Source organism: Neltuma alba, unplaced genomic scaffold, assembly GCF_004799145.2.
Source record: "Neltuma alba isolate B1F8T4 unplaced genomic scaffold, ASM479914v2 tig00010120_pilon, whole genome shotgun sequence".
NCBI classification, from domain to species: domain Eukaryota; kingdom Viridiplantae; phylum Streptophyta; class Magnoliopsida; order Fabales; family Fabaceae; genus Neltuma; species Neltuma alba.
This window is the reverse complement of record NW_021635072.1, coordinates 1-21,779: the sequence shown is the minus strand read 5'-3', so window position 1 is coordinate 21,779 and position 21,779 is coordinate 1. Positions and strand designations below refer to the sequence as shown.

Sequence of the window (21,779 nt, the reverse complement as noted above, 5' to 3'; positions counted from 1 at the left end):
AAGGTTTTCGGGCATACCTGGAGTCTGCAATAAAGTCAGGTTGCCACGCGGAGGTCCGATCACGGGACGGAGTCGGATTTAAGAACACAGCAAATACACACCGGGAGAAAGGTGAAGAGAGAGAACAAGAAGGAGTTTTTGGAGAGAAAAGGAACTGTATCCGGTGTCCAACTGACATCCGGTTCCCACTTATGCACGTTCCAACTGTTCAAAAAACAGAAAAACTGCCTCCTCCGTAACTGTTCCCTCCGTTTTTGCCAAAATATAAAAAGGCAAAATGCAGTTAAGACCCATATTTTTGTTATTTACACCAGGACCCCAAATGATACTGGGCTTGGGTCCAATCCACCAAGGGTGGACTGGCCCATTTTCTACATCTCCCACTCACACTTGGTGGATTAGATGTCGCGGGTCTAGTCTCTTCACCTTCCCTCAATTTCATACTTAGTGCTTTGCCGTGACCGCGTGGGCATGACGTCTTCGCTTGGGTCCCTGTACTAGAAATCCCTTTTAAGGATCAGCACAAGTCACCCTCTCCTTTGTGTAGCTTGAATTTTAAATTATGCCTCAGATGTCCTAGATTTACTTATATACACTTTTTCACGGTAAATCTAATCCCTCTCGAGTCAATGGTTGACTCAGATTACCTTTCTCGTATGTCTAGTATCCACACTTACGACCACAAAATGTCATAAGGGACATGTCACAGACACTAGCATAGGTGTGTATATCACAGTTAATCTTCCTTTCGCCCAGTATCACTTTGAAATGAATCAGTCGCTTTCTCAGCATACTACCTTAGATCGCATCAATCATGACCATAGGACATATGCCAAAGTAGCAGTCACTGAAACATATCTTCATGATATTGTCAAAGTCAAAGGACACCAATAGGAGGATAATTCCTCCCTGGGACTCACACAGCAATGAAGCAGGGATCTTTCACTTGCTTCCCTTTTGCGGTTCTCTCAGCACATGTGGTATGAAACACATGCTACGGTGTTACTCTTTTACTATAAGAGCGTATGTCGATTTAGATTTATTTTCAACACCGTACAGACTTAGGTCCAGACACACTCAGTATCTAAACCCAAATTCTTCAACTCTGCTCATTGTTATGACGTCGACGTTGAAGAGTTTGTTGTCTGGCTACAGGTATTATGGAAGTGGGATTCCAAACTTCGATCCAGCTTTATCAACGTGGATCTCATCTTGACTTGCTACACTTTAGTCAAGGCGACATAAAGTTTGTGTTTCTTCTCTACCATATCAGCATTCATTGCTGCTTTACTGGTGAACACAAATGTCTCATCTTTGTTCACTCCACCTGAGTGTCAAAGGCGGTTGCCCGTGTGAGAGAGCCAACCTTTTTAACCTGTACGACATACTAGACATTGTATACTTTCGGACAGACACATAAAGTGATAACGAAATATAATTTCATTAATGAAGCATTCATATTACACTTTACGTATGCCAAGGGCTTGTACATGTTCTTTAAAAACTTTTTCGCCTATTGGCTTTGTCAGAGGATCTGCTACCATACATTTGGTTGAAATGTATTGTACAGTAACAATCTTTTGTGCTATGTAATCTCTAACAAATTATACTTGATGTCAATGTGCTTGGTTTTGCTGTGATACTTAGGATCTTTAGTATAGGCTATGGCTGCAGTATTGTCACAGTATATCATCACCGGATTGGTACTCTTGTTTCCAAATCCAAGGTGTTCTATAAATCTCTTCAGCCATAAAGCCTCTTGCACTGCTGCAGTGCATGCCACAAACTCAGCTTCCATTGAATGTAAGGCAATGCACGTTTGCTTCTTGCTACTCCAACATATGGCGCCATTGTTGAGTAAGAAGGTATAACCTGAAGTTGACCTTCGTTCTTCTTCATCTCCGCCTACATCAGCATCGGAGTACCCAACAAGACGCAGGTCACCTCCTTCGTAGCACAGTGCATAATTGGAAGTGCCCTTTAAGTATCTCAAGATCCTCTTCACTGCTTTCCAATGCTTTTCACCGGGGTTAGACTGGAATCTGCTCACCAGTCCCACTGCATAACAGATGTCTGGTCTTGTACACATCATTGCGTACATCAGACTACCAACAGCACTGGCATATGGAACTCTTTCCATCTTCTTTTTATCAGATTCGGTTTTGGGACACATGTCAGAACTCAAAGCCACTCCAGTAGCAACAGGGGTACTCATGGGATTGCAGTCTTTCATGTTGAATCGCTCAAGAATCTTGTTGATATAATTCTCTTGTGAAAGAGAGAGGATTCGTTTTGAACGATTTCTTTGGATTTAACTCCAAGTATGTATTCTGCTTCACCCATATCTTTCATTTCAAAATTCGACGAAAGCCATTCTTTAATAGCCACCACCAATCTAGACTATTTCCGGCTAATAGTATATCGTCTACATATAAGGATAATATGACAAAATTACCCTCAAACCGCTTAATGTAGACGCAGTGGTCTTCCTCTATCATTTGGAAGTCATATGAGGTTATTGCTTTGTGAAACCTCAAATACCACTGTCTGGATGATTGTTTCAATCCATAAATGGACCTTTTGAGTTTACAAACTTTATTTTCTTTTCCTTTTTCAATGAAACCTAATGGTTGTTCCATATAGATTTCTTCATCCAGATCACCATTCAGAAATGCGGTTTTTACATCCATTGATGTAATTCTAAATCTAAACTGTTTACTATTGCCAGAATAAGTCTAATAGAATTGAAACGCACAACAGGTGAGAATGTATCTTCATAATCTATTCCTTCCTGTTGTGTGTACCCCTTTGCCACTAATCGAGCCTTGTATTTGTCAATTGATCCATCCACTTTTCTTTTAATTTTGAGAACCCACTTGTTCCCAATGGCTTTACGCCCTTTTGGAAGATCAACTAACACCCAAACTTGGTTCTTTTTCATTGAGTCCATTTCTTCTTCCATAGCTTTCATCCATTCATCTTTTGCAGGACCTGACAAGGCTTCTCGTACAGAACGGGGCTCATCATCCCCTTCTGGAGTAACTAAGAGAGATTCGCCTTCTATTTGAAAGCGTCTTTTGGGAACACTTTCCCTGTTACTCCTTCTGACGGGAGCTATTTGCTTATCTTTCTTTCTTTGTTCAGGTCTTGGTGTTGACCTTTCTTGGCTCCCACTCAGATTGACACACCTAGACGATTCTGGTCTGTCAATTTGTTCTGCACTGACTTGTTCCTGTGTCTCATAAAGAGATACAGTGCGGTCAACATCTCCTCTATTAGGAAATTCAGTCTCAATGAATGTGGCATCTCTTGATTCCATTTCAGTCACTGTTCCATCTTCGTTTTCACCTATGAAAACGTATCCTTTAGATTGTTCAGAGTACCTTATAAAGATACATTTCTTTCCTCTAGGACCCAATTTCCCATGCTTGTGGGAATCATCATGAACATATGCGCTGACCCCCAGGGTCTTAGGACACTTAGATCCGGTTTGCGTTTTGTCCATAATTCATAGGGTGTGGAAGCGACTGATTTTGAGGGCACACGGTTAAGTATGAAGGTTGCCGTTAACAAAGCATCACCCCAATATGAAATTGGTAGGTTTGCTTGAGCCATCATAGACCTAACCATGTCTAGAAGAGTTCTATTCCTCCTCTCAGCCACTCCATTCTGTTGTGGAGTGCCAGGGATAGTCAGTTGTCTAATTATCCCTTTTTTCACAGAGCTGTTTAAATTGATCAGATAAATATTCACGACCTCGATCAGTACGTAATGCTTTAATTTTACTATCTATTTGATTCTCTACCTCATTTATGTATCGTCTAAAGCACTCAAGTGCTTCAGACTTATGCGAGATCAAATAGACATGACCATATCGTGAAAAATCGTCAATAAAGGTAATAAAATACCAAGCTCCGTGTCTCGCCCTCACACTCATCGGACCACAGATATCAGAATGGATTAATTGCAATGGATTTTCAGCTCTTGTTCCCTTACCGAAAGGTTTTCTAGTTGCCTTACCAGCTAGACAATTTTCACATAAGGACATTTCCATGTTAGGGATTGTGCCCAACATTCCTTCTTTTGCTAGTTTAATCATTCTATTTTGATTAATATGTCCTAGTCTAGCATGCCAGATATTCATATCAGGATTGCTTGAAGAAATAGCAAAACAATCATGAGCGTTAAAACCAAAAGCAAGATCCATAACAAAAAATTTCTGGAATCTGAATGCTGAACCATAAAATTCAGAGTTGAAGGAAATGTCTGCAACTTTATCATGAAAATAAACATTAAACCCAAAGTCTACTAAGCAAATAACAGAAATTAAATTCCGTCGGATGTCGGGAGCATGAAGCACATCATGGAGTATCAAGGTCTTTCCACCACGCAAAGCAAGCTTGCAGGTGCCAATCCCTCGAACCTCGATTCTCGCATTGTTCCCAACATAAAGCCACTTGCTTTGATACGGCAACCGACGGTATTCCACGAAGGATCCCCGATCCCTGCTTACGTGGTCTGTGGAGCCTGAGTCTATAATCCAAGAAGAAGAAACAGGTTCTGTTAGAAAAACAGTACTAGAAACATATGAAACATGTGAATTCACATAATTCACTAATACCTTTTCGCTTTCAGCCTGTTTGGAACAGTCACGTGCGAAATGGCCCATTTGTTGGCAGGCGAAGCATTTGACCTTCTTCAGGTCTAGCTTCTTCTTCCCGCCTTTCTTTCCCTTCTTCTTAAATTGTTTCTTGCCCTTTTTAAATTGAGGACCGCCCTTCTTCCCTTTCTTTTGGGGCTTCTTGCCCTTTTTGAAATTGGGCTTAGATTGGGAAGTACCAGCATCCTCAGTTAAATAAGTCTGTCCAGAGCTCTTGTAAGCCTCTAGACGTTCATCTTCCAGCTCCAGATGCTTAGCTACATCGTTAAAAGTGATGATGTTTTCATTGTGGGTTAGGTTGACTTTCATGTGCTCCCAACTTGCAGGGAGCGACCTGATGACAGCCTGCACTTGCTGCTCATCAGACAGATTATGTCCAGCTTCCTTCAGTTCCCGGATCATATTGGCCATCTCTCTCAGATGTTGCTTCATAGGATTGTTTGGCTTGAGCTTATAGGTATCAAACTTAATTGTCAACCTTCTAAGCTTGGTCGTAGAGACTCCGCCAAACTTATCCTTCAATGCTATCCACATGGCCTGTGCAGTTTTGTGCGACTCAAACTCACACATCAGGTCATCAGCCATGGAGCTCAAAAGCGTGATTCTTGCTATGCTATTCTTCTTTTTCCAGGTTAGATATGCCTCTTGGTCTCTCCTGTGCTGGTTTGTGTTGCCAGCCTCAGGTTCAACCATAGCAGTGGTGAGAGGCTCTATCGCATCCTGTTCCTCTAGGATATACTGGACCTTTCGGTGCCAGATGTCCCAGTTGTCCCCGTTAAGCTTTTCTCCCTTGTTCAATTCAGCAATTATGTTCTTGGTTGCCATTCTTAGTTCTGTGACAAATCTATCCCACATTAATCTATGTTCTCTTTGAAGAGAACCGAACCAAAGAACATTTCAGTTATATAGCACAATGAAGTATACAATGTAATGTGCCTATATTATCCTCGATCAGTAAATAATGAAATTACAAGATCTATGATCAAGAGAATACGTTTGTACCTCCCATCACACAGATACTAGCAATAATCATCATGTCCTATCAAGGATTTTATATAAGCACTTCAAAGATTGTAACCTTTAGAAGTCTCATCTTCTAAAAGCTCCCACTTATAAAAGGCATACATATGATATTCATAAATAATCATACAACAATAATTCAAGTAATTTCATAAATGAAATAACATACTTAGTCTGTTTACAATGCATGAAATCACAAATTCAAGGCGAATACAAATATTACATCATTTGATATGAACATAAATGTAATCAAGCATTGCTTTTCTTAGGCTTCTAAGTTTGCGCGTTTTGTTCATAAAGGAGGACACTAGCTCTATGGCCCAAATCCAGTAAGACTTTCTTATGGGTTTGCCTTTAGGTCCGCCTCTAACTCTTATTGCTCTTATGTACTCCATTATGACTCTTAGGTAGAACTCTGTATTCTTCTTATCGGTCATGTAATGGACGTAGCTAGCGAGCACACCATTGATGCCTTTTATGTTTGTCAATTTAGCTGCATCACTTTCAGCTATTCTCATAGCTAAAGCAGGGGTACAGGGTTGATCCACCTCTTCGCCTTCCTCTACTTCGGTTTTATTGGGAAGATCTAGCGAATCATTACAGACCAAATGAGGTTCGGTACGGAGGGGTTCAGTGGGAAACAAAGATTCTGACTCAGGTCCAGAATCCATTAACTCCTCCGGGATTTCTTGAGGAACCTCTTCAGGGTCCTCTTCAGGATCCTCATCCTCTGGCTCATATTCTGGAACTGCATTATCCATGTATGAGTATTCCAATGAACCATCTTGGATATTTTCAGTGCTACTAGAAGCCTCTTGCTTCATTTTCACCTAGAACAAAATAATTTAAAATATTCTGAATATTCTGGAATTTATTTCCGCATGAAAAATACCAGAAAATACACTGAAAATACTCACAAATAGATCCTTAATTATCTCCAAAATTACCAAATTATATATCAAAATAAAGATCTTGATTTTAGGGATTTTTAGAGACAAACCGCACCTCAAACGGACCTTTCACGCGCCTACACGCGCCCCTAGAAGGAAAAATTAGCGAAAAATTGGAAAAAAAATTTTCCCACACGCCCTTCGGCGCGTGTACTTCACGCGCCTCCATGCAGCTCCCCGCCGGCAACACGCGCCGAACCGGCGGCCTCCACGCGCCACGACCTGTCAGATGGTGGTCCCCACGTGCCAAGGTGGGGTGCCACGTGGCAGAACGCGCCACGTGGCGCTGCTTGGTCAATTTTTTTTTTTTTTTTTAAAATCCGTTTTTTTTTTTAAAGCAGGCCCTTTCCTTTTTTTTTTTTTTTTTTTAAAGTATTTGGACCGGTTGGGTTTGGGTCCATTTCGGCCCAACCGGTTCCCTTCAAATTCCCTTTTTTTTTTTTTTTTAATTATTTTGGTCTGGGCTGGATCCTGCCTCTGGGCTGGATCCTGCCTCCAGCCCAGGACAACCTTTCATTTTTTTTTTTTTTTTTGGTCTGGGCTGGATCCTACGTCCAGCCCAGCACATGCCATTTTTTTTTTTTTTTTTAAACAGGAGGGGCCAAAACGACGCCGTTTTGGCCCCCGGAGGTCTCCTTCAACCTCCAGCCGGGTCGCCTTGACCCGGCTTCTGTAACCGGGTCGGGTCCGACGGACCCGTCGGACCCGATTTCTTCTCTCCTCCGTTTCTCTCCGCCGTCCGGTGTCCGTTTTTAGTGTACTTTATATCATTTTCTTCGTTTTTTCGAGCTCTACGCAATGGGATATATTTTGAAGCCTAAAAACTTGATTTTAAGCAACCCAAAAACGAACAAGCGTACGGCCAAAATATATACTGTATAAAATGATTTTCACAGAGGCAGAGAAGCAACCCAATATGTCTAAACATAAATATAAGACACGAAAACTATCATATTGAAAGTAAAATGGAGGATTTGCATAATATATTGAAGCAAATCACAAGTTACTCAGACCGAACAATCAGAAAAAAATACTGATATGAAAACGCAGGCCACTGAATCAATAGGAAAAAACACATGCTCTGATACCAATGAAGGTTTTCGGGCATACCTGGAGTCTGCAATAAGGTCAGGTTGCCACGCGGAGATCCGATCACAGGGACGGAGTCGGATTTAAGAGACACAGCAAATACACACCGGGAGAAGGTGAAGAAGAGAGAACAGAAGAAGGAGTTTTTGGAGAGAAAAGGGAACTGTAGTCGTGTGTCCAACTGACCATCCGGTTCCCACTTAACTGCACGTTCCAACTGTTCAAAAAACAGAAAAACTGCCTCCTCCGTAACTGTTCCCTCCGTTTTTGCCAATCATATAAAAAAGGCTAAAATTGCAGTTAAGGACCCATATGTTTTGTGATTTACACCAGGACCCCAAATGACACTGGGCTTGGGTCCAATCCACCAAGGGTGGACTGGCCCATTTTCTTACAAAATGACTTACACCTCTGTAGTAGACTCAATTTCCAAATCTTAATCCCTGCAGGGCTCTCTTTGGAGTCTTCACCTTTCAAAAGATTGTATGCCAATTCCATGGGGAAAAAAATCCATGTTTTTCAAGTGTCCACTTGACAACTTCATCTCCCCTCCTTCCAACCACAAGTTCAGTTCCTTGTAAAGCATAACTCGATGTGTCTTTAATTCCTTTCCACAAACATGAACCAAGGCGCGATCCATCAATGGTAGGAATTAGGTCATTTCTAGTGATATTTACTTCTCAAGACTCTAGTCCACAGAGAGTCTCAAGACTCTAGTCCACAAAGAGTCTATGCTGTTGATCAAACCCCATTTAGCTTTCATGCATAAAGACTTTGTTTTGAAGTCTCGTATGACATACACCCAAACCCCCTCCTTTTCTTTTCCTTGGAAACCTCATTCCAAGCTACAAGATGAATCTTCTTATTCTCATCGCATGATCCCAGAGAAAGCTCTAGCTTTCTTTTTTAATCTCATCATAAGTAGCCAACAGAAGTTCACATGTTTGCATAGGATAAAGAGTGATCGCTTGAACCACTGAAGTAACAAGAGTGTGCCTTCCAACAAGAGAGATAGTATTAGCCATCCAACTACTCGGTCTAGCTTTCATTTTATCCATGATGTATTAATAGGTGGTCTTCTTCACTCTATCATGATATAGAGGAACTCCAAGATATTTCAAGGTCAGGAGTGTTTGAGAAACCAAGCTCCTCACTTAGCTGGCTTGCTCGATTATGATTACCATTTCAAGAGAAGAAAACTCGAGACTTGCCCGAACTAATCTTCTAGCTTGAGATGCTACAAAACGTATGCAAGCACCTCTACTTGCTCTAAAGATGCATCTGCAAACAAAATAAAATCATTAGCAAAAAATAAGTGCGTGATAGGCAAGCCATCTTTATGAAACCTGAGCAGTTTCCAGTTCTGTTTGTTTATCTTCTCTTGTATCAAGTGAGCAATTTTTTCAATACAAATAACAAAAATATATGGAGAGATAGGATCATCTTTTGGTAAACCACGAGACGGCAAGAATTCTCAAGTCAATTCTTCCCATAAAATTTGCAGTACTAGAGAAGATATGCAATGGTAAACAGTATGTCGTGGATTGGTAGGAATGTTTAATTCCTCAAGACAATGCATAATAAAACTCCAACAACACCTAACATAAGCCTTTTCTAGATCAATTTTCATGGATAAAGTGACTATATTAAAATATATATATATATATAAGTTCAACTTACATTGCAAGAGTTAAGTCTAACAAAGGAGCTTTTAAAAATAACTTTAATATGATAAAAACAAATTTTGAAGGGAAGTGCAAGAATCTCCTGTCAAGTAATTGTTAAGAGAGCCGTATGTGTCCCTAAGAATTGGATGAACTGCTTTTCAACACAATGGATAATGAATGGGAGTTTGAAGTTCCTATACAATAGACCAATAAAGACAATCCAAAAGAGCCAAAGCTTGATCCTACTAGTGCTTTGTTTCTCTGAATGACTTCTTTTAAGCTTTTACCCTCATGATAGATAACACTGGCAGAATTCTTGTTGTCGTCTCCGATATTTAAGCAAATAATGTTCCAGCCATCTTGATGCAAATGAAACAGTGAAACTGCTCCATAATATGGGATTGCTTATTATAAAGAAGCTGGTTACCCTGGGTATTCGAAAAGGCTAACTTGGATCGACAACAGGTTTGTCTAAATCCATGTAGCACTGAGGAAAATGAGGCCTTGTTGCCTTGGGTGAGCGTATCATTTTGATTCATCTAGATTACATTGAGCAACATATAATTTGATAAGCAACTTTCAAATACTCATCCTGGTATAAGTCAGAGTGGTTTTAATCCATAATCTAAGATCATCAAAGGAGGGAAAATGAAACTTTGACAGATAGAATTCCAAACCATATTGCTTGCGTAAACGGGCAGTTAAAAAGTGAAGCAATGGTTCTTCTTCTTCACAAGCGAATAACCAAAGACCCCGAAATGTTAAGATGGTGCTGCTCAAGAGTATTGTAGAGATATGTAAATATATTGTAATTAATATATGATCAAATCAGATATCATAGGATATTATACGATAGGATATTATCTCCTATTAATGAGCCATTAATGCCTAGGGCTCCTCTCTTGTGTATATATTCTCCCTTTCTGATCATGAATAAACATGAAAATATGTTCCATACTATTTTGTGAGTAATATGGTATTAGAGCCAGGTTCTTTAAGGGTGATTTTTTCACCTGTTTCAACATTGGTTGCACCGTACACTGGTTCACTACTGTCGGCCCCTATTTTCAACGTTAGGGCTTCTGCGTTGGACCTCTGGTGGGAGCACGTGCCGGCCAGTGAGCATCACATGATGCTGACTGTCCAAACCTCAAAGTATCGTCGTCATTCAACCAGCGCGTGGGCCTCACACGCCGTCACCTGCGACGGTACTGTTCACGTACTGCCACAGTCTTCGATGTCTGAACACCTCTTCGGCTTCGTCTTCTCTTTTCCGACGAGTCCCTTGTATTTTTCTGATCTGGGTCTTCCCCCTTGTGTCATTACAGAGTTGTTTGGTACTGTTGGTTACTGTACTCCATGAATAGTAACGGTTCAGATCTGTTATTGCTGCTATGGCGTTCTATAGACTATAGGAGTTGTTGTTTGATCCCTGGTGTGATCGTTTGTGGCTACCTAATCTTTCTTACCACTACTAGAATTATTATTTCCTTTCTGTTTATCTCTCATGGGTGATACTAAGTCTGCAGTTACCTCTGAAGTCGTTCCGGTAGTCGTTAAGATTACTGAGCATAAATTAAACTGGACAAATTATATGGATTGGAGTAAGACAATTCGTATCTACTTATGAAACATTGAGAAGGAGAATCATTTAATTGAAGACCCTCCGGCCACTGACTCCCGTCAATCTTGGTTAAGGGATGATGCAAGGCTTTTCTTACAGATCCGCAACTCCATTGACAGTGAGATTATTCCTTCTGTTACTCACTATGAATTTGTTAAAGAATTGATGAACTATTTGGAATTTTTATACTCAAGCAAGGGAAATATCTCTCGGGTTTATGAGGTTTGCAAGGTGTTTTATCGTGTAGAGAAGCAGGATCATCCTCTTAAGACCTACTTCATGGATTTTAAACGAATGTATGAAGAACTGAATGTCCTAATGCCTCTTACCACTGATCTGAAGGTTCAATAGGCACAACGAGAGCACATGATCGTTATGAGTTTTCTCACTGGGCTCCCACCTGAGTATGAGACTGTTCACTCTCAGATTTTATCTAGATCTGAGATTCCTACTCTTCAGGAGGTGTTTTCTCGAGTGATAAGGACTGAAAACCTTTCATCACCAGTTCCTACAGCTCCTGTTAGTGCTCTCATTAGTCGGAGCCCAAATGATAGTCATGGAATGAATAATCGTGGTGGTTCCAAGCAAGGGGGAGCTACTCCAGATACAAGTGGGGTGATATGTTACTACTGTAAAGAACCGGCCCATACAAAGCGTACTTGTCGTAAGCTGTAAAACAAACAACAACGTAATAACTCTGCTCATGTGGCAACACTAGCCGATGACAAGGTCACAATCTCTGCTGCTGAATATGCTCAATTAAAATCTTCTGCAACACTCGTGAATGCTCCTGTTGCTACAGGTAATCTGGCTACTGCTCTTGTCTCTTCTTCCTCCAAATGGATCATAGATTCTGGTGCTACTGATTACATGACAGGTAATCACCATCTCTTCTCCACTTATAATTCTTACGCCGATCCTTCAACTATCACTATTGCTAATGGTTCCCATTCCCGAGTCCTCGGATCGGGCACAGTCAAACCTACCCCCTCTATTCATTTGTCATCTGTGTTAGATGTACCTGACCTTGCAATTAACTTGCTTTCCCCAAGTAAACTTACCTGTCAATTAAACTGTTGGGTCTCACTCTTTCCTGATCATTGCCTGATACAAGATCTTTTGACGAAAAAGATTATTGGTAGGGGCTATGAATCTAGTGGACATTATTTCCTTGATGAGCAAGGGTCTCATGCAGTAGCTTGTGCCGGTGGTGTCACTCCTTTTGAAGCACATTGTTGTTTGGGTCATTTGTCCTTGTCTTCTTTAATAAGGGTTTATCCTCAGTTTCAACATTTGTCATCTTTAGATTGGGAGTCATGTCATGTAACATCCTGAGTTTTATCGGGTTCTTAATAACCTCTTTTGGTTGATTTTGAGGATAGATTAGTGATTTAATCTTGATCTTGGTGTTTGGGTTGAATTTGAGGTATGTTGGAGGAATAGGTGAACGTACCCCTCTCAGGGTATGTTCGGCGCGGCACACCGGGGGTTCCAGGTAGGCTTGGTGTTTCGGGCAGGTTTGGCCGCGGCGAAGTTGTTCAGGTGAGCGAGGCTTCCCTTTCGGGAAGGTTTCACTGCGGCGAAGGTAAGGGTATGCCGCGGCGAAGTTTTCCTGGGCGAGCGAGAGTTTCCTCTCGGGAAGCTTTCGCCGCGGCGAAGTCGGGTTTTCAGGCGAGTAATCCCTCTCGGGATTAGTTCGCCGCGGCGAAAGGTCCCGAATCTATATAGTCGCTGGAGGGTTCAGTTGTGCGAAAATTAGAAAATCTGAAGGAGGAGAGAGGAGCTCTGCTAGGGTTTCGAATTTTGGCTTGGGAAAGACATTTCTAAGGATCCATTACCTCAAGTAAGTGATTTTAACCTCTAATCTCCTTTCTTTCTTGGAATTTCTGAGGATTTGTGGTGGAACCCTAGGATTTTCTAGGTTGTGATGGAACTTAGGTTTTTGACCGATTGTTTTGAGTTTAATTGATTGCTTTGGGTTAGTTTAAGTATTTAATCGGTGTAGTTTCCTTGGATTTAAAGAATCTTGAATTTTTGGAGTTAGGATTTATGGAGATAGGTGATTTGGGATTGAGGATGACAATGTAGAGGTTGATTCTGAGTTTTGTGATTTGGGTTATGTTAAGGAGGGTTAAATTGGATGTTTGATCGGTTTAGATTGTTGTTAGAACTCCAATTGTTCAAAATAGATGTTTGGGTGTAGAATTCTTATAGTGGGTCCTTGAGGTTATGAAATTTAATTGATGTTTGGAAAGGAATTAAGGTTTTCATGGATTGGTATGACTTTGGAGTGTTGCCTTGATAGATATACCCTTCGAGTCGGGTAGAGTTTTGATGGGAGATAGGAATTTTGTGTCCCCAAGTGTTGTTTTGGCCACATTATTAGTTTGAAAGCTAATATATGATGGTTGTGTGTTTGTGTGCTTGTGTAGACCGGTTGTGAGTCGTGGTGGTGCACGGGGCCACATTGTCGGTTTGTTATTCCTTGCTCAGGCGAGAGGTAACCACTTTCCAATCCTTAGTACTTGCTTCTGTGGTATTGTGAGTAGATTTGTGTTTTGTGCTCCAAGTAGTAATTGTGTTCAAACTATATGTTGTATATAAAAAGAGAAAACCGTCTTGTGGGGTTTTGATTGATGATGAATGAAATCTTGAAATTGTGAAGGATATACCACTGAATGAAGTTACTTATGAGATGTTCAATTACTATTTGATTATGATTTGAGCATGATGCATTAATTGGGAGTTGGTGAGAGTTTGTCTGTTACTACCACGTGGTAAGGCCTCCATTAATGCATGATGGTTGGCTCAGTACGTCCCCCATAGTGAGGGATAGGCCTTTTTGGCTCTCTACGTCCCCCAGAGTGAGGGATAGGCCTTTTATGGCTCCTTACGTTCCCCATAATGAGGGATAGGCCGGGTTCGGCTCTTGAAAATCCCCCAAAGTGAGGGATATGGTTGATGGGATTGCATCATTGCACCTGCATTAATTGTTGTGGCTATCAATTATTATATTATTGTGGACTGTCCCACTTGACACCTCACGAGCACCTATTTAGTAGTACCTAGTATTGGAAAGGTTGGTTACTGGGACTTTGTCTCACCCCGTGGTTTACAATGTTTTCAGGTGAAGTTTCTAGGCGTGCGCCTTCGAGAAGAGACGCAAAGGCTTGAGCTTGGTTAGCTTTAGGCCTCTAGCCTTTGTTTATGTATGATTAGTTGTATATTGCCACAGTTAGGGTCTTTTGTGATATTTTGATTGTTGATCTTATTGTAAATGGGAGAATATGTTATCTCCTCGTTTTAGTGGGCCGGAGGCCTTTTCTATTGTTGGTAGAACTTTGATTTACGCTGTTGGAAGTTATTTTATATGGGCTGTTGTAGATGTGTTTTGTTACCCAGGCCGGAGGCTCGGAGGCCCAGTATATATGAATGAATGATTTCAGTTGCATGCAATGGATTATGGGTTGACCCGAGTTTAAAAATCAATTTCTGAAAGTATGAAATTTTCGTTCTACTATGGTAGCTCATTTTAACAGATTTCCTTTTCTACCATAGTAGTGGTTTTATGATGAGTTATAATGTTTTTAAGGTTAAGGGTTCTTACATGTCAGTTTGCCAAACATCATCATCTTCCTTTAGTTTCTCGAGGCAATAAATGGGCTTCATCCCCTTTTGAGCTAGTTCATTCTGATGTTTGGCGTCCGTGTCCTGTTGAGTCAATAGCAGGTTTCAAATATTTTGTTACATTTGTTGATGATTATTCCTGTACAACTTGGTTATATTTAATGAAAAGTTGTTCTGAATTATTTTCCCATTTTTGTGCCTTTTTTGCGGAAGTTAAAACTCAATTTCATACTTCTGTTCGCACCTTATGAAGTGATAACGCTAAAGAATATTTTTCTACCACGTTTCAATCCTATATGCTTCAAAATGGTGTCCTTCATCAATCTTCTTGTATTGATACACCATCTCAAAATGGTGTTGCGGAACGTAAAAATCACCACTTACTAAAGGTGGCATGTGCACTTCTGTTTCAGATGAAGGTTCCCAAAACTTTCTGGGCTGATGCTGTCTCTACTGCTTGCTTCCTCATTAACCGCATGCCCTCTTCAGTTCTTGATGGTAACATTCCATATACTACTCTTTTCCCTACCAAACCTCTGTTTCCTGTTGATCCCAGGATCTTCGGTTGTGTTTGTTTTGTCCGAGATGTACGACCATCTGTCTCCAAATTAGATCCAAAATCTCTTAAGTGTGTCTTTCTAGGATACTCTCGGGTTCAAAAGGGCTATTGGTGTTTCTCTCCTACTCTTAATCGCTACCTGGTTTCTGCAGATGTCACTTTTCAGGAATCGATTCCATACTTTTCTTTGTCTGCTTCACCTGTCCCTCCTCCATCTGTGGACGATGATGACCTTCTAGTGTATCCTGCTCTCCCGACACCCACTTCACCACCTCCGGCTCCAGCTCCAGCTTCGGCACCTATGCCACCACCCCTGTCTCGTGTCTACACTAGATGTTCCAAGAAGACCAGTGTTACCACTCCAGATTTCGGCCCTCCATTGTCTGCTTTGTCATCAGATCCTGTGTTGAGCATATCTCATCCTGAGCCTACATCTATCTCCAACTCCGAGACACCTCCTGTTCCTGATCCTGACCCTTCACTTGACTTGCCCATTGCTCTTCGCAAAGGTAAACGCACTTGCGCCTATCCTATTTCCTCATTTGTTTCTTATACCCACCTTTCCCCTACCTCTCGTGCCTTTGTCTCTGCTTTAGATCCTATTTTCGTCCCTAAGACCCTATATGAAGCTTTAGCCCACCCAGGTTGGCGTGCTGCTATGGAAGAGGAGATGGCGGCCCTTGATCGGGTTGGCACTTGGACCTTAGTGGATCTACCGGCAAGGAAGAAGGCTATTGTGTGTAAGTGGGTCTTAACCCCTAAAACTTGAGCTGATGGTACCCTTGACCGTCTTAAAACTCGCTTGGTTGCTAAAGACTATGCTCAGACCTATGGCGTTGATTACTCTGAAACTTTCTCCCTGTTGCGAAACTTTCCTCTATTCGCCTTTTCATCTCCATGGCAGTGACCTATGGCTAGGATCTCCATTAATTGGATATCAAAAATGCCTTTTTACATGGTGATCTCCTTGAAGAAGTTATATGGAGCAACCACTAGGCTTTATTGCTTAGGGGGAGCGTGGGAAGTATGTCGCCTCAAGAGATCCTTATATGGCCTGAAGTAGAGTCCCCGTGCATGGTTTGACAGGTTCAGTACTGTTGTGCAGAAGTTTGGCATGTATTAAAGTAAGTGTGATCACTCTGTCTTCTATCAGAGAACAGACACTGGCATAATTCTATTGGCTGTGTATGTCGATGACATTGTGATTACAGGGAGTAATATATCGGGGATCTCATCACTTAAGTCCTTTCTTAATTCTCACTTCCAAACCAAAGATTTGGGCCCGTTAAAGTACTTTCTCGGAATTGAGGTTTTGAGAAGTAAGAAAGGAATCTTATTCACTCAGAGGAAGTATGTTCTTGACCTGTTAAAGGAAATTGGAAAGTTAGGAGCTGCACCAAACAGTTTTCCTATGATTTATAATCCACTACTTGATGTTGATGGAAGCATACCATTTGAGAATCCCGTTGACGCTGCTAAGAGCAAGCCGTTTGAAAATCCTGAGAGGTATCGCAAACTGATTGGAAAATTGAATTATCTTACTGTGACACGTCCTGATATCACCTATCCAGTCAGTGTACTTAGCCAATTTATGGTCTCGCCTACTATCAGACAGTGGGAAGCTTTAGAGCATGTCCTTCATTACTTGAAGGGCTTTCCAAGTCGTGGGATATTATACAGAAATCATGGGCATACAGATATTAAGTGCTTTTGTGATGCTGATCATAGTGGTTCAAAGGCCACAAGAAGATCTACCACAGGGTACTGCGTCTTTGTGGGAAGAAATTTGGTGTCCTAGAGGAGCAAGAAGCAGAATGTGGTGTCACGATTAAGTGCAGAGGCAGAATATAGAGCTATGACACAATTTGTGTGTGAGATAGTCTAGATACATCAGTTATTGAAGGAGGTTGGACTTAAAACCTCGTTACCAGCAAGACTGTGGTGCGATAACAAAGCAGCCTTACACATAGCTTCTAATTCGGTATTCCATGAACGTACAAAACACATTGAAATTGATTGTCATTTTGTTCGGGGATAAGCTCAAGGAAAACTTCATCTCAATATGACACGTGAGATCCAGTGATCAGTTGGGTGATCTCCTTACTAAGGCCTTGAATGGAGTTCGGGTCAACTATATTTGTAACAAGTTGGGCATAATTGACATCTATGTTCCAACTTGAGGGGGAGTATAGAGATATGTAAATATATTACAATTAATATATGATCAAATCAGATATCATAGGATATTATACGATAGGATATTATCTCCTATTAATGAGCCATTAATGCCTACGACTCCTTTCTTGTGTATATATTCTCCCTTTCTGTTCATGAATAAACATGAAAATATATTCCATACTATTTTGTAAGTAATAAGTATCAATAGAAGGTAAGGCTTAATGCAATAACATCCCAATAGCAGTTAATTTTTAATAATTCTCATTTCCCATATTACCCAAATGAGAACTGCATGGGGAGTGCGTGGGAGAGAAGAGGGGGCAGCTTTCGGAAATTTCCAATTTCTAGGAAATGTGTATGAGACTTGATTCATTTAAATGAATCAAAACTCTCCCAGAATTAAATATAAAAATTAACCGCATCTTTTAGATCATAATGAATTTGGACCTGCAAAGCATAGCGGTACCAGACAAGGCCTTTTTGTTCACCACTGCCGTAGCAGTTATATCCAGCAAATATAAGAATATTTGGCAAAGCCAGAGGTCAGTCAGTGCTTAGAATAATCTCAAGTTTGATACTTGACTGAATAATATATAGGCAGAAGATAATTATTCACATTACAAAATTTGGATTTCCAATCTCCTAAAGGTACAACAGTTTGAACCTATTCGTGGAATAACCCAAAAAAGGGGGGAACCTTCTGAGCGGTTCACTTTTGCACTCAACTGAACACAATCATTTTCTTAAGTTACAACAGGTCAAAGAATGAATTAACTTGGCATGCAATTACCTAAAACTGACATAGAAATCTCTGTATTTGGTCATCGTTTAATCCAAGGGGTTAACTACTGAAAAAGCCAGGACCAGCCCGAGAAAGAAGTTCCTGCCCAGCATCCTTGCCCATCTTCACCATATCTTCAAAAGCATATGGACCCGTCCTTGACGTCTCAAGAACTACATTAAGAAAATCAAAGGCCAAGCTTAGCGAATAGTATTATGAAGGATTAGAAGCTAGATGAAGTCTCATTCGACAATGGTGAAATACATTTTGTCTAGTTTCATACAAGTTTTGGTTTGGTTCTTCTACATCTAAAAAAGCAAGCAATAACACAATCCAGTGCTTACTCCGGTATCAGATCTCCGTGTAAAATTTATCAACAAACTTGACAATCTCTAACTGAAAGCCAAAGTTAAATGTTTGTTAATGGTGTCAAGTAAGTAAATGAAGTTATTTTTCAAATAAAATTTTAAATGGATTATCTGATAGAAGAGGAATATCGGATCATCTTAAAAAGGGAAGGCAATATTGACCGATTATGAAATGGGAAGATCAAATTGAAAGCTTTATAGAACTAGAAGGACTAAAATTGCATTTTCGAAGCCTTAAATAATCTGGAAATAAAGTTGTCCATACCGCGAGTTCCATCAGGAGAAGCAACTAATCCTCTAAATAAACAATCACCATCCTTATTTCTGCAAGCATATCCAGCAATGGGAGTACGGCAAGACCCATCCAGGGTCTCAAGGAAGGCCCTTTCACATGCAACTGCCAGTCTTGTTTCTTCATGATTTAATGACGCAAGGTATTCTGCCTGAAGAAGAAATCAGCCAACGAAAGAAAATTTCAAATCTTCCGAAACTTGAAACGAATTACGAGTATATTCCCAGGTTGAGTGGGGAAATATAAAACAAAAAGAAACAGGCTGATAGGACAAATGAATTAAACAAATTTAGTAAATATGCAATCTAAGTATCAAAATACAAAATTGAAACTTCTGATAGTCATTGCCTTATTGCAATTAGAGAACAATCATAGAAGCAATAAAACAAGACACGTGTCAGTAAATCGGGGGGGTATCATTAAATTGTATGTTGAGTTCAAATTTATTAGAATTAGCTATTCAACTGTGGATTGGAGACCTATTCTTCAGCAGTAAGGAATTCAGTAAAATGGAATTAGATCATGGTAACAAAATCTCTATTCTCTATAATAAATTCCGTGTCTCAATATTATTATTTTGTTAATGTTGGCCAAAAAAATATATTTTTTGTTAATATTCAATTACATTAAGATGTATAATTAAATCAATAGTTCGAATGGTCAAAAGTCTTATAACTATTCATCTTTTTATCAATCATATTTAGACATAGCCAGGACATGGCTTATTTACAAGCTGTGATTTTTTTAGGGGGGGGAAAAATTTAAACAATTTATATTATGTTGCGAAGACTCTCCAGGTAATAACAGAAGGGTAGAGTTCCTCAGATGGCATTTTATAGGATAATTCAAATTGTCCTCAAGCACTTTTAAGCCGCAACTAGCACCACTAAGTGTGGTAACAATATGCAATATAATAATTTCTATCTTGTTTAAAAAGAAAAACTCACCATTTTATCATCATCACTTCTACAAGCTATTCCAATTGCACCTTGGGCAACAGCGGGAAGCATGTCATCAATTGATAGGGTTGATGTCACATTTTCCGTCATATTTAGGCGTTTGAGTCCAGCTAATGCCAATAATGTAGCCTGGACAACCCCCTCACTGAGTTTTCTTAATCTTGTTTGGACATTGCCACGGAAATTTTCCTGCACCTGAGATTGAAATTATAATAATAATTTTTAGTTATAACAGTAATAATTCTAGAAACAGCCCAAGAATAATAATACATGAGCAACAGGATGAGGCAATGCTTTGAGAAGGCCAATAAAATTCATACAGATAGGAGAAATAGAAAATATACACAAACATTGACTACAGAAGGCAAGATTTACAAACCCCCCATGGTCAAAAAATGAGATTCACATTGTCTATTATTCTTCAGTCACATCCATTCCATAAACAGTGACAACAGAGGTGAACTAACTAATATCTGTGTAATTAAGTTACCGTCAACCACACCACATTGTATTATCAATCTTTTAAAAAGAAATGCAGTGTTTGACCATGATTGGTTTCATAAGCTATCTAGCCTGCATCAGTCACAAGGCACAATCCAAAAGATGAAATTTATGCCTGAACATCTTATGCAACCCGATACTCATGGCTGTTTCCCCAAATAATAATAGTCATAGTCAAAATATAACTCCTTTGTCAAAATTTGAAGACTTTCTAGTCCACCTCATAGATGATACTAGCATGTAAAAGCACTCTCTCTCTCTCTCAGCCCATATTTCTTTAACATCCATACTTAAAAGCCCCATTTGGTTGTTTGAGGGAACATGATTCTCATTCCCTCACTCTGTTACAATGTCTGTTGTTTCATTTCAATACTATTCAGCAATTTCTATCTCCTTTTATTACTTTCAAAGAAGAGAAGAAAAAAATTTAACCCAAAGTAAAGGGGCACAGTGGTCTTTTTCAGTCTCCTTTATGTTAATTTCAAGATAAATTTTGTAGCAGCAATGTGAGATTAGAATAAAAATCGTAGCTGCTCAGCATAATGTTGCAAGTTAGCATTCTTTTGACTGCCGGAAATTAGGACAGATTCTCAAGTTGATCACTATACTTGGGAGGCACCTTGAGGGATGATTGATTGGTAACACCAATGTAATCGTTTTCCTATGTTATAATAAAAGTGTTGAACACAAGGCGATTGTAATCCAACCTAAACCTCTTCTATATACTGAATATATTACTTACACTGAATGATTCTGTCATTTCAACATGTTATCATAGCACAGATAATCAATTTTAGATTAAAATTTTAATGTTAAGAGACCATGACCCCCAACCCCTTCCCATTTCCCAAGGCATACTTGTTATAATACAAATAGTAATCAGCTAAAAGGAAAATTAAATTGCAAGAAATACATAGTGGGGAGAAGGGGGAGTAGTAGATAAAAATTACACAATAAATCAATTCATATTCGAATATAATGATTAGACCACCTTCTGCAACCAGTTAAGGGAATCTTAATTCCTCTAAATATTTGATCCCCCATTAAGTTATAAGAAGCATAAACAAGAACTGTTTCCGGCTTCAAGAGTTAATAAGAACAGACATGAATAATTCAATAAGAAACAGATGAGTAAGGTGTGACTGGATCATACTGTCCAGTGCAACAACAATGACAGCACAAACTTACACTTAGGGATGGATATCGATGGAGTATCTGTGACTTTCTCTTCTGAGGGAAGCAGTGCCAACAACACTTCCAGCAGGCAAAATCAGCTAATGACGATGCAGTCAAGGATATAAAAGCATCCCTGACATCCTCACGTTGAAGGTTGCATGGAAGGATAGTCTTGTCAGGTAAATATGTAGGCACGTCTTTCATTGAATGGACGGCAATGTCAATTTCACTGTTTATGAGGGCCTCATCTATTTCTTTGGTGAACAGGCCCCTTCCACCTATGTCGCAAGTGGTTGTGATAGTATTTTATCCCCTGTTGTTTTGATTA

General features: G+C 40.0%; 1 protein-coding gene across 1 annotated transcript; it reads right to left on the bottom strand.

Moving 5' to 3' along the window:
- Positions 1-17,927: 17,927 nt before the first annotated feature.
- LOC114754228 (porphobilinogen deaminase, chloroplastic-like) lies at positions 17,928-21,735 on the bottom strand. Its single transcript, XM_028943009.1, is given in 6 exon segments — positions 17,928-18,328; positions 18,789-18,966; positions 19,763-19,969; positions 21,464-21,502; positions 21,505-21,543; positions 21,545-21,735. Coding segments are annotated over 6 exon segments (687 nt in total). The 5' UTR covers positions 21,656-21,735; the 3' UTR covers positions 17,928-18,215.
- Between the last annotated feature and the right edge of the window lie 44 nt (positions 21,736-21,779).